This window comes from Parus major, chromosome Z (assembly GCF_001522545.3).
Source record: "Parus major isolate Abel chromosome Z, Parus_major1.1, whole genome shotgun sequence".
Classification (NCBI taxonomy): domain Eukaryota; kingdom Metazoa; phylum Chordata; class Aves; order Passeriformes; family Paridae; genus Parus; species Parus major.
In genome coordinates this window covers 28230430-28244083 of record NC_031799.1, presented here as the reverse complement: position 1 = coordinate 28244083, position 13654 = coordinate 28230430, and the positions used below count along the sequence as shown (strand labels likewise).

The following is a 13654-nucleotide window of genomic DNA, read 5'->3' as shown; positions in this document are numbered from 1 at the left end:
AATTGGAAAACAGAGTGAAACTCCATCCTGTGAAATCCTGAAGCCTATATGGATTCAGGGGTAATTTAAGGAATTACTAGGGCAAAATACACCCTGCCACTGTGTTCAGTCTGCATTTGATCTCAGGTGGTACTAAATGCTAGATATCTTGACTGCATAGCCGATACAGCAGTTAGAACAGGTGGGATGAACCAAACTTTTAGATAAGGAACGTTTTCTTTTTTTTTTTTAATGGGTCACTGTGGCACAGCTTAACCAATTGATGCCACAACAGGTTTGGTGTGATGCTTACCTACAGGTGTTCACAATCTGTAGGTATTGTGTTCATTTTCAGGGGTTTGTAGTGCAGCCATTTAGGATATTCTATTACAATCACACGTAGCACCGTTACAAGCTCTATGAAAAACAATGGTTTGTTTATGCTAATAGATAAAATCCAAAAGGCATATATATTTGTATTTATAGTGATTGATTCAATTTTTAAAACAATCACTGAATGCAGAACATATCCTGTATTAATATCAAAACCATCTACAACCTTTTCATGTTAGAATCATTGGAAAGATCTCAGTCTTGGTGGTTAGATGTTTAATTTCAGAGAATTGTAGAATACATTCTAGTCAATACTCTTGGCTATTGCTGAAATTTACTGTGTAACTTCTTATTTTTCCCGAATTCTCATACTCTGAGAAAAAAAGATATGTATTTCTGGTATGTGTTGGAACTTTATTTAAGAAAAAAAAAAGCACTTGATCCATTGCTCTTTTTTTTTAAGTTCAATTAGCAATTTAAATAAACACAATTGTACAAATTATGATTTTATTAGTTCCTAGACATAAACATAGGTTATGCAAATATTCCTGCAAAATTTAAAGTTTCACTGCATTTAGTGCACATTGACTGTTCATGTGTCATTTTACCAAGATCTCTGATGCTTCTAATTTAAAAAGACGGAACAAATCCTATGTCCCATATAAACTTGTCTGAAAAGCAATAGAGAATCGGAAGCATGTCTGTAAATGTAATGTGTATCCCACTGTTCTTGTCTGCTTAACCCTATGAACAAGTAGTGCTTGTTCCTGGGATTAACAGCTAGTTACCATTTTGCTCCTTCATAAATCCCAGACTTTATGAAATCTCTTCACTTGATGTTACAGCTTACTGTGTTTGGCCTGCCTCTGTAAGAAAAATTTGTATGCAGATTTTTGGAAAAAGAGAGATTGAATAGTCAGTACCAAGAGCTTCCTGCTCACTATCTGTGAGAATGCATCACCACAAGGGAAGGAAAGATGCGTTAACACCAAAGGGTTGTAGGTCTGTAATGTAGTCTCCTATACATTTTGAGTTTCCATTTTTTTTTATTTTTTTTTTCTAGAAAGGTGCTATTGGAATACTACGATAAAGAAAATGAAGGATCTGACTTTCTAGTCTAACTTTTAAAGTTTGAATGAGATTGATTGAAATTATGTCCATAAAAGATATGAAAAGAGAATAGGTATCTGAAAAATTGCCAGAGAAGCTATCTGTAAGGTATTCAGGCAAAATAAGTAACCAGTCAGCTGTCCAGTTAGTGATACAAAAGAGTAATTTACATTTTCAGGAAGGAAAGATTCACCAAACATAGGTAAGCCTACAGTATGGTAACTCAGTTATTAGTAAAGTCACAGAACGCTGTTGATATTTTCATTCAAGAGTATGCATTTGTCTTATGTTCGGTTTCCTTTCCTCACTATTGAAATCAGATGGAATAAAAACTGTAACTGAATATTTTTAAATCAAATTACTTATTAAATTACTTGGGGCAGAAGTTACAAAATGTATGATTAACAAGACTTTGATAAAAATGAAGACTTACTAGTCAGTGATATACAATTTTTAGGAAGATTCTAATCAGACCTTTAATTTCTATGTCACAGTAGTTGAAGAATCTCGTAGGACAATAGCTTGTCTATTACTTGTCAAGGTACATTTACTCTCATAGTGGACATCACTCTTGAAATACAGATTTCAGCTAAAAAAAAAAAGTTTATATTAAGACGGTGGTGTACTTTATAGCATCTAACAGAAACAAATTACTTCTGGCAATTTGGCAAAAGAAGCTTGCCTGAGCTTCTACTAGTAGCAGCAAGCCATTGCAGCATAAATGTCTGGTGCAGAGGGGGATGTGAGAGATGTCTTGCTATGTACTAGTGGATGAGACTTTCACTAGATCAGAGAATATATTTTATTTTATGAAAAATTTCACTTCTTTTAGGCTCATGAAAAATTCAGGTTATTACCAGAAATTTCTAGACAGAGCTATTTGGTGGCATAACTGTATATACAACTGCACAGAAACCTGTCATTTTTCCTAAAAGATTATAATATTCATAAGTAAATCATTCTGAAAGTAAATGTTAACTGAAAGCTGTCTGGAAATAAAAAGAAATTTATCTGCTTTGCAACATCAGATAGGCTTTATGGTATTAAAAAAACTTCTGACCATTGTCATTTACTATTTAAGTCACAGGGTATTTTACTGGATAAGTAAACTTTATTAGTTCCCTGGTTCTGAAAAGTTAAAATGTAGCTCCAATTCTGAAGTCTGCCACAAGACCAAAAGAAAAATTTTATTACAAAAAGAATTTAGTTATACCTTTCAGTAATCTCTTCTCTAGGAAGCTGAAGGAGTATTATTCTTTTTATGTAAACTATTCTTTCCTCTGCTACTCTGCTGCCAGTACTAGTTAGAATGCAGAGAAAAATATGGTCTGCAAAAGGCTTTCATCATAAAACTTCTCTTTTAGTTATCAATGAGAAAAAGTCAGAACAAACCAGAGATATGTTCTTTACACAGCAGAAAGTGTGAGAAAACACTCAAAGGATTCCACAATAATGCTTCCAGGTGAACTCAACATTTAAATTTAAAGATATTTTGAAAATTTCTATAAAACCTACCTATAATTTTTATAAAATTACAAACAAGGTCATGACTTGTGACAGATGTAATGAGGAAAGAGCTTAGTAAATGCAGAATTTTTTTCAAGGCATGCCATTCTTCCCTCCTTATTCCTAATTCTTTATGGATTTGTAGTTAGACCTTCTGACAATCACAATCTGATTTGCTGGGTGCCTGAGAACTGAAGATAAGTAATAAAATCTATTGAAGTGTTTAAATACAGGAACCAGAGCTCACAGTGTAGCAGTTATATTCACACGGGAAGACTTCAAATGCAGATGAAACTAATTAGTGTTTGTTGAAGATGTGTTGTCATTGCAGTACTACTCCCAAAATTATTCTGGTCTCTTGACTTGTCATTCATTGGTATGGAATGAACACCAAATTTCTGAATAGTTATGGATATGCTTCATTATCAAATAAATCTCTGCAATAGAAACGGTCTTTTTAAAAATAGAAGTATTAATGAAAATATAAATTAAATATATACAAATGGATGTGAATAAATTAAAAGTAATTAATTAATTAAATAAAAACAGTAAATGATAATTCATACTGGGACTCAAAAAATGTACACTATATATATATATATACATTTCTGGTTTGTTTAGGACTGATTCAATTCAATTCCTCCTCAATGTCTGTACCACACTTACAGTCCAGACTTACCTAAAAGACAAATTGCCAGTTTGGACCAATAGGTCCCAATTAAGATTATTACTTATGTAGTGTATAAGTTAAGAAGAGCTACCAATTTAGCCTTCTTCAGAAGAAATCCAGGTCATGTGCACAAAAACTATGCTGGAAAATAAATCATATGTGATACACCATGCTGGAAAATATTAAATTCCAACCTGTGCTGCCTCTCCACACTGTAACAGTGGAGGTGGAAGTGATTTGTGCATGGAAACTAGAATGACAGGGTTCTATCATGTAGTAGTCATTTCTGAGGGCAAGGTTGTTCTAACTTCTGCCCTATTTTAACTATAAATGCTAAAAGTTATGTTAAACTCATCTAGGAACTTGTTATTTCTTCATTAATTATTTTCCCATTTACAGGGAATGTGCCTTGAAGTAAACACATGAAAACTTATGACAGTACTTTTTTTTTCCTTTTTTTTGCAAACAAGGATTTGTGAGACAGGACCATTCATAAGACGTTTGTTGGAAGTTTTACTTCTTGATTTGTGTTTCTAGATCCTGTGCCTCTGAATGTGCTCTGTATTTAGAAATAATGGTAAGGGAAGAAGACAAAAAAGCAGTAAACATCTCTACTGTTGCAGTTCCTTATACTGTATGACTAAATAGTACAGGATCCAGACACTATTTCTTCATTAGGACAGCCATAATTGGAACTAAGAGTGAGGAAAGATGAAATATATCCCTATTCCTGCTAAAACTAGCCTCAAGAATTGTACGTGCAATTGTGTTTGTATCTATCCTCTTTAAATAACATTGTGCTACAGTTCCAGGCAAACCTCGGCTTGTGATTAGCCACACACAGATGAACACGGCTCTAATTCAGTGGCATCCTCCTGTGGAAACTTTTGGCCCGCTGCAGGGTTATCGCCTGAAGTTTGGTCGCAAAGACATGGATACATTAACAACCATGGAGTTCTCAGAGAAGGAAGACCACTTCACGGCCACAGACATTCACAAAGGAGCTTCTTATATCTTCAGGCTCTCAGCTAGAAATAAAGTGGGCTTTGGGGAGGAGATGGTTAAAGAGATTTCTGTTCCTGAAGAGGTACCCAGTGGATTTCCCCAAAATCTCCACTCGGAAAGCTCTACTTCTACATCAGTTCAATTAACTTGGCAGATGCCACTCTTGGCAGAAAGAAATGGCATTATCACCAAGTATACCATCCTGTACAGAGATATCAATGTTGCTTACCAGCCAGTTGAACTCCCTGTTGTTCCTGCTGATACCACTATGACACTTTCTGGCTTAAAACCAGATACCACTTATGATGTAAAAGTACGTGCCCACACAAGCAAAGGGCCTGGTCCATATAGTCCAAGTGTCCAGTTCAGGACACTACCCGTGGATCAAGGTAGGATTTGTCTGCTTATGGCGTTGACCTTTAAAGGAGTATCGGTCTTTGGATATCAGTGTTTTTGAAGGTGTAAATAAAACTGACTGGCCCATTCATAAAAATAGGTTCATCAAACACAAAAGGTAAAGTATGCAAATCTTAATATGTTTTGGATGCCTTAGAATTCAGTTGTCCCTTGCCAAGCAAGTTCTGGCTAACTTCTTCACAATATTTTCAGGTAAGGAAAATGTGTGTATTGGGTTGTCACTAGATAAGAGTGAGAACAGCTTAAATGTGATATTTAAATATGAGCAAACAGGTAGGAGAATTGAATCCTTATTGATTTTTTACCTAAATGGAAAGCTAATACTCCCAAGTAGCAGTGGAAATACTACAAGATCTGAGCTCCAAGATGTTGTTTATATACATTGTTTCTTTTTTTCCAGCAGTGTTTGCAAAAAATTTTCATGTTAAAGCAGTAATGAAGACTTCTGTTTTGCTGTCCTGGGAAATTCCAGAAAACTACAATTCAGCTCTGCCTTTCAAAGTAAGTTACTTTCCATTTGTACAAGAGAAAATAACAGAAATTAGACAATGTATTTACCTAATTAGGTAGCTTACTGAACATATATAATGAACATGTATTGGGGGTATCATTGTTTCTAAGATTGCTAATTTTTCATTTACCGCTACAGTATTTTAAAGAAAAGACTGAAAGAAAAATTTTCTTCTTTTTTTCTCTAGTCTTTTCCATGGCAAATGCAATCGAATACCATTTTGGGTTTTGTCTCCTCAATGTACAATGGCACATTTTTGATTTGCAGTTCTTTTACTCCACTAGCTATAGCTTTATCCAGATACAGAGACTCAGTGTAACGTGCAGTCTGCCTGGAATTTGTTCTGCTTCAATCTCAATCACTTGTGTCATCTCAGGCAGTGGCAAGTGAAGAACAGTATTTTAGGAACTAAATGGCACAAAAACCTTTCTAAATAAGGAGTATGAATGAAAAAGTCAACCTACTTTTAACAAGAGTACCTTGCTTTAAATTCTGGATTCAAGCAAAGCTGCTTACTTTGAAAAAGTGAGACTGCATTTCAGGAGTGTTTGCATTGCTTTATATTAATGTAGTACTTCTTTTTTTTTTCCCCTGAAAGTGAGCAGTTTGCTTGCAGCGGTGAATTCAGTACTGTTTTACACCCTGAAATTTCCCAATAAATTTAAATTCGTTTATTATTTAAATTTATCGCTAAGCTGATTCCTGAATTCCATGTGACAGCATCATTTGCCTTCTCCTAGTACACAAACTGCCTTTGTGTATTAACTTAGATCCTTTATGATGATGGGAAAATGGAAGTTGATGGACGAGCTACTCAAAAGCTGATCACAAACTTGAAGCCAGAGACGTCATACTCATTTGTCCTGACAAACAGAGGGAATAGTGCTGGGGGTCTTCAGCACAGAGTTACTGCAAAGACTGCACCAGACGTGCTTCGCACAAAGCCGGTCTTCATTGGAAAGACCAACTTAGATGGCATGATAACTGTGGAGCTTCCAGAAGTACCCTCAAATGAGAACATAAAGTGAGTATGAATGACATACCGTTGCTTTTAACTCCAGAGAGATGATCATTCTAACTCTTGGTGGTGGACTACAGTTTTATTCTTTATAACAGTACAGAGACTACAGTACTCTGCAGTAGTGTTTGACCTAATATCAGTTTAATATTTGATAAACTGTGAGGTGCTGTTGACTCTCTCAAGGGACAAGGGGCCTTGCAGAAGCATACAGATAGATTGGAACACTGCGCAGTCATGAGTGGCATGAAAATTAAGTGTCAAATTCTGTTGTAAAGATGGAGTACATCCAGCAAAGCCAATAGAAGGACTGAAAGGAATGTCGTGTAAGGATCTGTTGCGGGCTTTGAGCTTGTCTAGTTTGGAGAAAAGAGGGCTAAGGGCTGACCTCCTTGCTCTCTGCAGCTTGCTGAGAAGGGGAAGTGAAAAAGGAGTTGCTGATCACTTCTTCCTGAGATCCATATGTAGAACATGAGGCAATGCTTCAGACCTGCATCAGGGTTCAGATGTGTTAGGAAGCTTTTGTTTAGTATGTTTTCAAACTGGAAGAGGCTTCCTAGTCAGGCAGTTAATGTCCCAAGCATATCAATGTTTAAGAGGTATTTGGATGATGCCCTTAATTTAACTTTTTGTCAGCCCTGAAGTAGTGAGGTAATATGAATAGATGATGAATCTATTCAATATGAATAGAACTGACTATAGGTCATTTCCAGCTAGAACTCTTAAGTTTGTCATGTAGCCACATATGTACGACTTGTATGGAGACTGATTATCTTTCAGTTTTTCTCAGTGTACAGATCACAGAGCTTGCATCATGGATTGCAAAATGAGGGATGCAGAAAACCTGTTATATTTTGAACTATACATCATCTCAAAAAGTATGGATTACCCATCAATGCGTAGCTGCCCCGCTGTAGCTCCTTGATGTACTCATACTCAGTCATTCAAGAATTCTGTGGAGTTTTAAAGAATTGGTACTGCACTTACAGCAATTCAGATTACTTAATTCTGATTTTTTTTATCAGGATAAAAATACCTTGTCCTCTCCATTGGCCTTAGAAAGAGAAGAAGAGATTTTGCTAAAAAATTGGAAGTTTTCTACCAGTTACATAGATTTTGGAAGCGAACAGGTGGTGTGGAAATTTAAGCAGGAGCAGGACTAAAGACCTGAAAGCACATGGTCAGCAGGGATTAGAAAGGTTAGATAATAATGATTTGCCAGGAAAACATGAAGCATGATACAATCAATAAATGTTATTACTTATAGTAATAGTGCTCTACTTATAGTGATTCTTGTTGATCTGTAAGGTTCCCATATGTAATGTAAAGGAAATGGGGAGGAAAATGAGCCAGTCATTAAATGATGAGGATTCAACTTGTCTTCTCCCTGGTGGATTTTTACAGCTTTCTAGAAAGCTGCCCCTTTTTTCATTACTGACTGAAGATTTTGAGGCAGGTAAGGTCAAGAAATAAATGACTTTGAAACATTAAAAGGATGAAAAACTGAAAAATGTAGTCATTATCATTAGATTGAGTAAGATGCGGTCAGTAACAAATGCAGCTAAGGAAGACTGAAGATGGAATGAGTCAAAAAAGATTTATGAGGCAGAGCATTCACGGAGAGAAAAATGTGCAGGATAGCTGATCAAACAGTAGCAGAAGATAGCACTGGAATAAAAGAAAATTTCCTTGTTTTTCTATAGTGTAAAAAGTTAAAGAGGCTAATGACATCAGAAAAGGTACATTAAATCTGCAGGGTCCAACTGCAAATTTTGCAAATAATATGTCTACTACTTGTACATCTATCTTCTAAGATTTGATCAGACTTGATAAAGTAAAACACAAACAAAGATTGACATGACCCTTGGAGCAGGCATACCAAAGCAACTAGAGACTGAACAGAAAAGCTGACCTGATGTTTGCTAGAATAAGAAAGGTTGTTCTGCATTAGTCTTTGTATGGGAAGAAAAATTTAATGAATTAGCTATGTTGACATTTTTAGACATGCTGCTCCTCTATCAGTACATTATATGCTCAGGATTGTCCCTAGCTTACAATGAAGTACTGAGAATTTTTCAATAATACTAATTACACAGAAAGTGAATTGCTCTAATGAAGTATAGGTAATGAGATTGAGGGTAATGTTATAAAAGCCTTTGTAATATTTGTAATTAAAGATGGTTGTTATTTGTCAATGTTTGATGGTGATACAGCATAGAAATTGGTTCAGAGCTTACCTTGTGTTTAGTAAAATGTACCTCTTTTGCTTATCTCAAGGGAGCAAGTTTTTAATTTTTCTTTCTTTTAGTATTTTCGGCTATTTCCAAAGCAATTTTTATGTGTAAAGGAGGACAGATCATATTTCTTTGAATCTCTTTGTAATTTGAATTACATCTTTGAAAATCTTAAGTAAAAACAGAGTTTTGTGGGAGACTTTGGCCTCTCAAATACTCAGTAGATAAAAACAATACCCAAATAAACCCTTTGTTTCTCACCCTCCTCCCTCCCCTCTCCCCCAGGAAAAAAACCCACCCTGAAAACAAGCAAGCAAATACTGAAGTGAACAATAAAACATGTTTTCCAGGAGATGCTACGTTTTGTGCAATTAGCTAAAAATCACAGAACTTTGCTGTCCTTCACAATTTGCAGCAGTGCATATTGGTGCCAACATTTTCATTTTTCTGCTTACTATTGATCTACTTATTGTTTCAGTTTAAAATAATCTTTGTGTACTGAATGTCTTGGTAGATTTTCAAAGTTACAAGAGGGAGAATTTCATGAAGGAAGTGAAAAAGTGTGGAAGTTACATTTATGTGCTAGATGTTCCTTGATTGAAAAGAAAAATATATGAACTCTGTTAGCTTAAAAAAATAAAAAGATGAAGGAAAATAAAAGGATGAATATGTATCTTTGATGTTTGAAAGACCTATAGGGGCAAGTTCTTATTTCTTTTTGTCTTGATTCTTAGGCATCTGTTACAGAAAGGGTATATAAGTTGTTCCTATAAACCTTTTTAAGTCAGTGTTCACTAGGATTTCCTATTCAAATTATTTTTAATAGGCCAGTGAACATTTAAAATCTGTGTTCAAACAGCCTTACAGTTTTACATCTTTTTAAAAGACAATTTATGATACTGTCACTATAAGAATGCATGCCACAGATATTTTTTGAAATAGTGGAATACAGCATGTGGACACCAGTTAAAAATCTGTGGCCAGCACTTCATTTCAGTGATTCTGTTGGATCTCAGCATTTCCATAGAAAACATCCTCAAATTTCTTAATACAAGTATTAATGAATACATGTACTTTCTACCGGAGCTGAAAATCTAAAGTTTTGTTGCATTTCTTTTATGGGAAATAGCTTTAAATAAGAGATGATTAAAATGGATCAATGGCTTGCCATGGTATGGTAAAAAAAGATAGTTTATATAGCTGGCTTAGACTGAGATAGTTTTTAGACAATTGTAAGGCAGCTCCTTTTCTGTAGACTCCTTTTTGTTAATTACTTAGGATTTTCAGCGGCGTTGCGTGAGTAAAATTAATAGTTTTGCAGAAGGTTGAATGGATTTTAGAAAAAATGCAGACTGGAAGAGGAGATGGCCCATGAGACACTAAAATTACCTTCCATAATGAGACCCAGAAACACCTTAATAATCTTTTGTTACTAGAAACAAAGAAAACCGTTTTCTTTCCCCTCTCCCCTGAGATGGAGAGTACCTGACTTTTTGACAAGTGTGTTTATCAAGAAGACATATATTATACTACCCTGCATGTCCTGCTGTTGTGATTCTACACTTCTTCCCTCTCACTGTGGAGTTCCTCCCTTCTTCCCTTCACAACGTGAAGTTATGGATCTGCCTGACACATATCCAGGCTTTGTGAAGTAAGCAATGAAAGTACCAGATCTCCATCATACTAGAAAATATAATTTGCTAGTCTCCACTGGTGGGGAGGAAGAAAATGTTTCCAGGAAAATATTTCTGAGGAAAACTGATACATGTAATTTTAAGATCCTAAAGAGTATATATCCTGCATTCTTACCTATGACTGCGAACAGAATACTTATATAGATACAGCTAATGGCATTTCATTGCCAAAAGGAAAGTATGGGTGCAGTGTATGTCATGTTTGCTTTCTTTTCTTTTTATTATGATATTTGCATTAAAAAATAGATTTTTAAAATTCTGATTATACATTAAAATGGGGGAAGATGGGTTGGTAATTGAGATTTAAATGTATGGTAATATATTTCAATTTAGGGCTTTGAGGTTTTTTTCTCAGTGTGATGGTGGCATAGTACAAATAACCTATGGCTCTTGTAATTTATGTCAGCATTTTAATACATTGTAATTAAAGTTTTTTTATAAATATTTATATGTTTACACAAAAAGGCAGGTAATTGGTGCCATTTGTTTGTCAAATGTTTTACAATTGATGTTATTTCAAGAGTGTGAATGTTTACAGCTATGTTTCGAAGACTGCAGTGACATATTAATGTGCAGAAGTTTATTCTCAACATACCACTTCTCTCTTAAGTTGCTCTAAACAGACCCACTCCATCAATTTATCTATTCCTTTTCATTTGACTTCACTTTTGTCTAAATTTTTCATTTACAGAGGCTATTACATAGTTATTGTGCCTTTGAAGAGGTCTCGTGGAAAGTTTATCAAACCGTGGGAGAGTCCAGATGAAATGGAACTAGATGAGGTACTGTATATGATTTGGGGCTTTTTTCTTCTCCTTTCTTCTCTGACTAAAGAAGCAGTTTTGCTAGTTTTTGGTAATTAATCACCAGTTTTAAAAGTTTTGGTTGTCAGGTTACTTTGTATTTATATTTGTATTAGCTGTTGGAGACTAAAACAAAAATTCAAATTACTTAAATGAGAAGACAGGAAAGATATTAAATTGCAATAAGGAACATAAAGTATCTGATATTTGTTGACACTAATACTGCATTCTTTTACTACTGTAATGAGTGATGCAAAAGTGCAGGAGGTGAAATGAGTTGTCAGCAAAAGCTTAATCACCAACAATATGAACTGTAATAAAGGTCTGGTTCATTAGAGGGGTGTTTACTAAGTCTGTAACAAATGCTAAATTGCAATTTGCACCTCAGTTTAACATTTGACCTTCTGGTGGTGGTTTTACCTGATTGTCATATACTGTAATACTTCTGGTGAGACATAGCCTCCATTTAACCAACAGTTTGTGATCAGAAATAAATGCATGAACAAGGAGGGAAAGAGCAACATTATGTCATCATTTGAAACTATAAATTACATTCATCCAAGGCGGGGAATAGCTTTTATTTAAGAAATAAGTCGAGCAATGCTAGGAATCAATTCAGTATGTTATTAATATAGTAATAATTCCAGGATGTATAATATTCACCCCCATTTTCTGTTTTACCAAAGGACACTATAGCTAATGCACCCTTGTCTTTCTTCTTTCAGTCTGTAAATTTGTAGTAATGCTAACTTTTATGATTTTAAGGCTCTTTCAAGGGGCGCATATGAAAGACTTTTGTAAAAGACAAGTAGTGGTGTTATTGTTCTTTTTGTTTCTGGCCAAGATTTTAGATGACATTCAGATGCTGTGGTGCTTTGTACGTGTAATCTCTCTGCAATTCAAAGACCAGAATCAGGGGGTTTTTTACTCCTGATAAAGTGTTCTTTTGACAGTATCCCATTTATTTTTCTATTTACTTTTGGATTCAAGAGTTTTATGTTACAGAGATAACCTCACTGTATGCTTCCCTATAACACAATTACTGGGAAGTGTTGATTACCTGTGAGCAAGCATAAAGAGTCTTTTCTCTCCTGACATTTACAAAATGGATATAAATTTCAAATTTTGCACCAAAATATAGAGAAAATAAATATATTCACAAAATTAACAGTGTTTTAGAAATCATTCAAAATATAAATGTAATTCTTTCAGTCCTTGTCACAACAATGGGAAAATCCTTAATCATAATATTAGGAACAACTGTTCAGAGGAAGGCATTATGACTAACAGATTCAACCCTGTGTTTCTTCTTGACCAGTTTCATTTGATCGTCTCACTTCATTCCATTGCAGCAGTGGCTTGCTTTGATCTATTAACTTCTTTCCTTTAAAAGAACTTGGATTGTAAATGCCACCAGCTCATGATCCTAGTCGTAGGTGCCATCAAATACAGTTAAACAGTAAATCCCTGACAGCCACATCCATTCAGTAATGGAAACTGATTGAGTATTACCACCTACGTTTAACATCCAAAGTGTGGAGTCACATTCAGCAGCATTAAATAGATTAAAGGATAGGTGCCAGATGACATTGAACTTTCTGGCAATTAAATTCTATGGTTCCTGCTGATTCTCATAAAAAAGGGTCATTTTAATCATCCTTCAAGTTGTGTTGCCTTAGTCTGTATAACAGATTGATAAAGAGCATTTATTAATTCAGAAATATTTGTGTCAGGATGGGTTGTTTCCCACTTCTGTTGATATAATTGAGACCACATTGTAGAATTAATGATGGAAGAAATAAGATATGCATTGACTGGAAAATTAAAATTATTTCTGATAAAGAACTAAACCCTTTGATATATCTTTTACAATTGCCACCAATACATATAGCAAGAACTGAGTAGGGGAAAAACATTAAAGGCAGGCAGCAATAGCATATCATGCAAACTCATTCACTTTCTATTACTTAAAAGACTGGTTTGCTTCCAGCTTTGAAAAGTATGCATTTTATTAAGTGTGCTTTTCCTGACAAGCTTGTGAACACAGTGCTGCACTAAATACATTTGGGAAAAAATAGCAACAACAACAACCCCCCCCACACACACAAAAAGAACAACAAAAAAGATCACCACCACCCCCCAAAAAAGCACTACTCTCTGAGCAAATAGCTCCTGATGGTCAAGTGAGGATACTTATGCATATTTATATTTTTAGTATGATCTCAGATATGCGTCTGGTATCAGAAATGGTTGGGCAAGAGATATTTCAAAAAACTTTGTTCCAAATGCTTTGCTTAGATTGTCAGAAGGAAAGTATTTGCTAATAACACATCTCTGGAGTATAACTCCGTTACATAACTGAGCAGTCCAAAAA

At 34.9% G+C, this 13654-nt stretch overlaps 1 protein-coding gene across 50 annotated transcripts in view; it reads left to right on the top strand.

Moving 5' to 3' along the window:
• PTPRD (protein tyrosine phosphatase receptor type D) overlaps nucleotides 1-13654 on the top strand; it is a 1166996-nt gene that overhangs the window by 1054744 nt on the left and 98598 nt on the right. For 20 of the 50 annotated variants that reach the window (XM_033520262.1, XM_033520279.1, XM_033520276.1 and 17 more), the window contains 4 exons: nucleotides 4405-4992; nucleotides 5421-5521; nucleotides 6302-6555; nucleotides 11169-11259. In XM_033520262.1, coding sequence (XP_033376153.1) covers nucleotides 4405-4992; nucleotides 5421-5521; nucleotides 6302-6555; nucleotides 11169-11259 — 1034 coding nt within the window. The remainder of the gene's footprint in view (nucleotides 1-4404; nucleotides 4993-5420; nucleotides 5522-6301; nucleotides 6556-11168; nucleotides 11260-13654) is intronic. The other 30 variants (XM_033520295.1, XM_015652791.3, XM_033520273.1 and 27 more) reach the window with 3 other exon arrangements.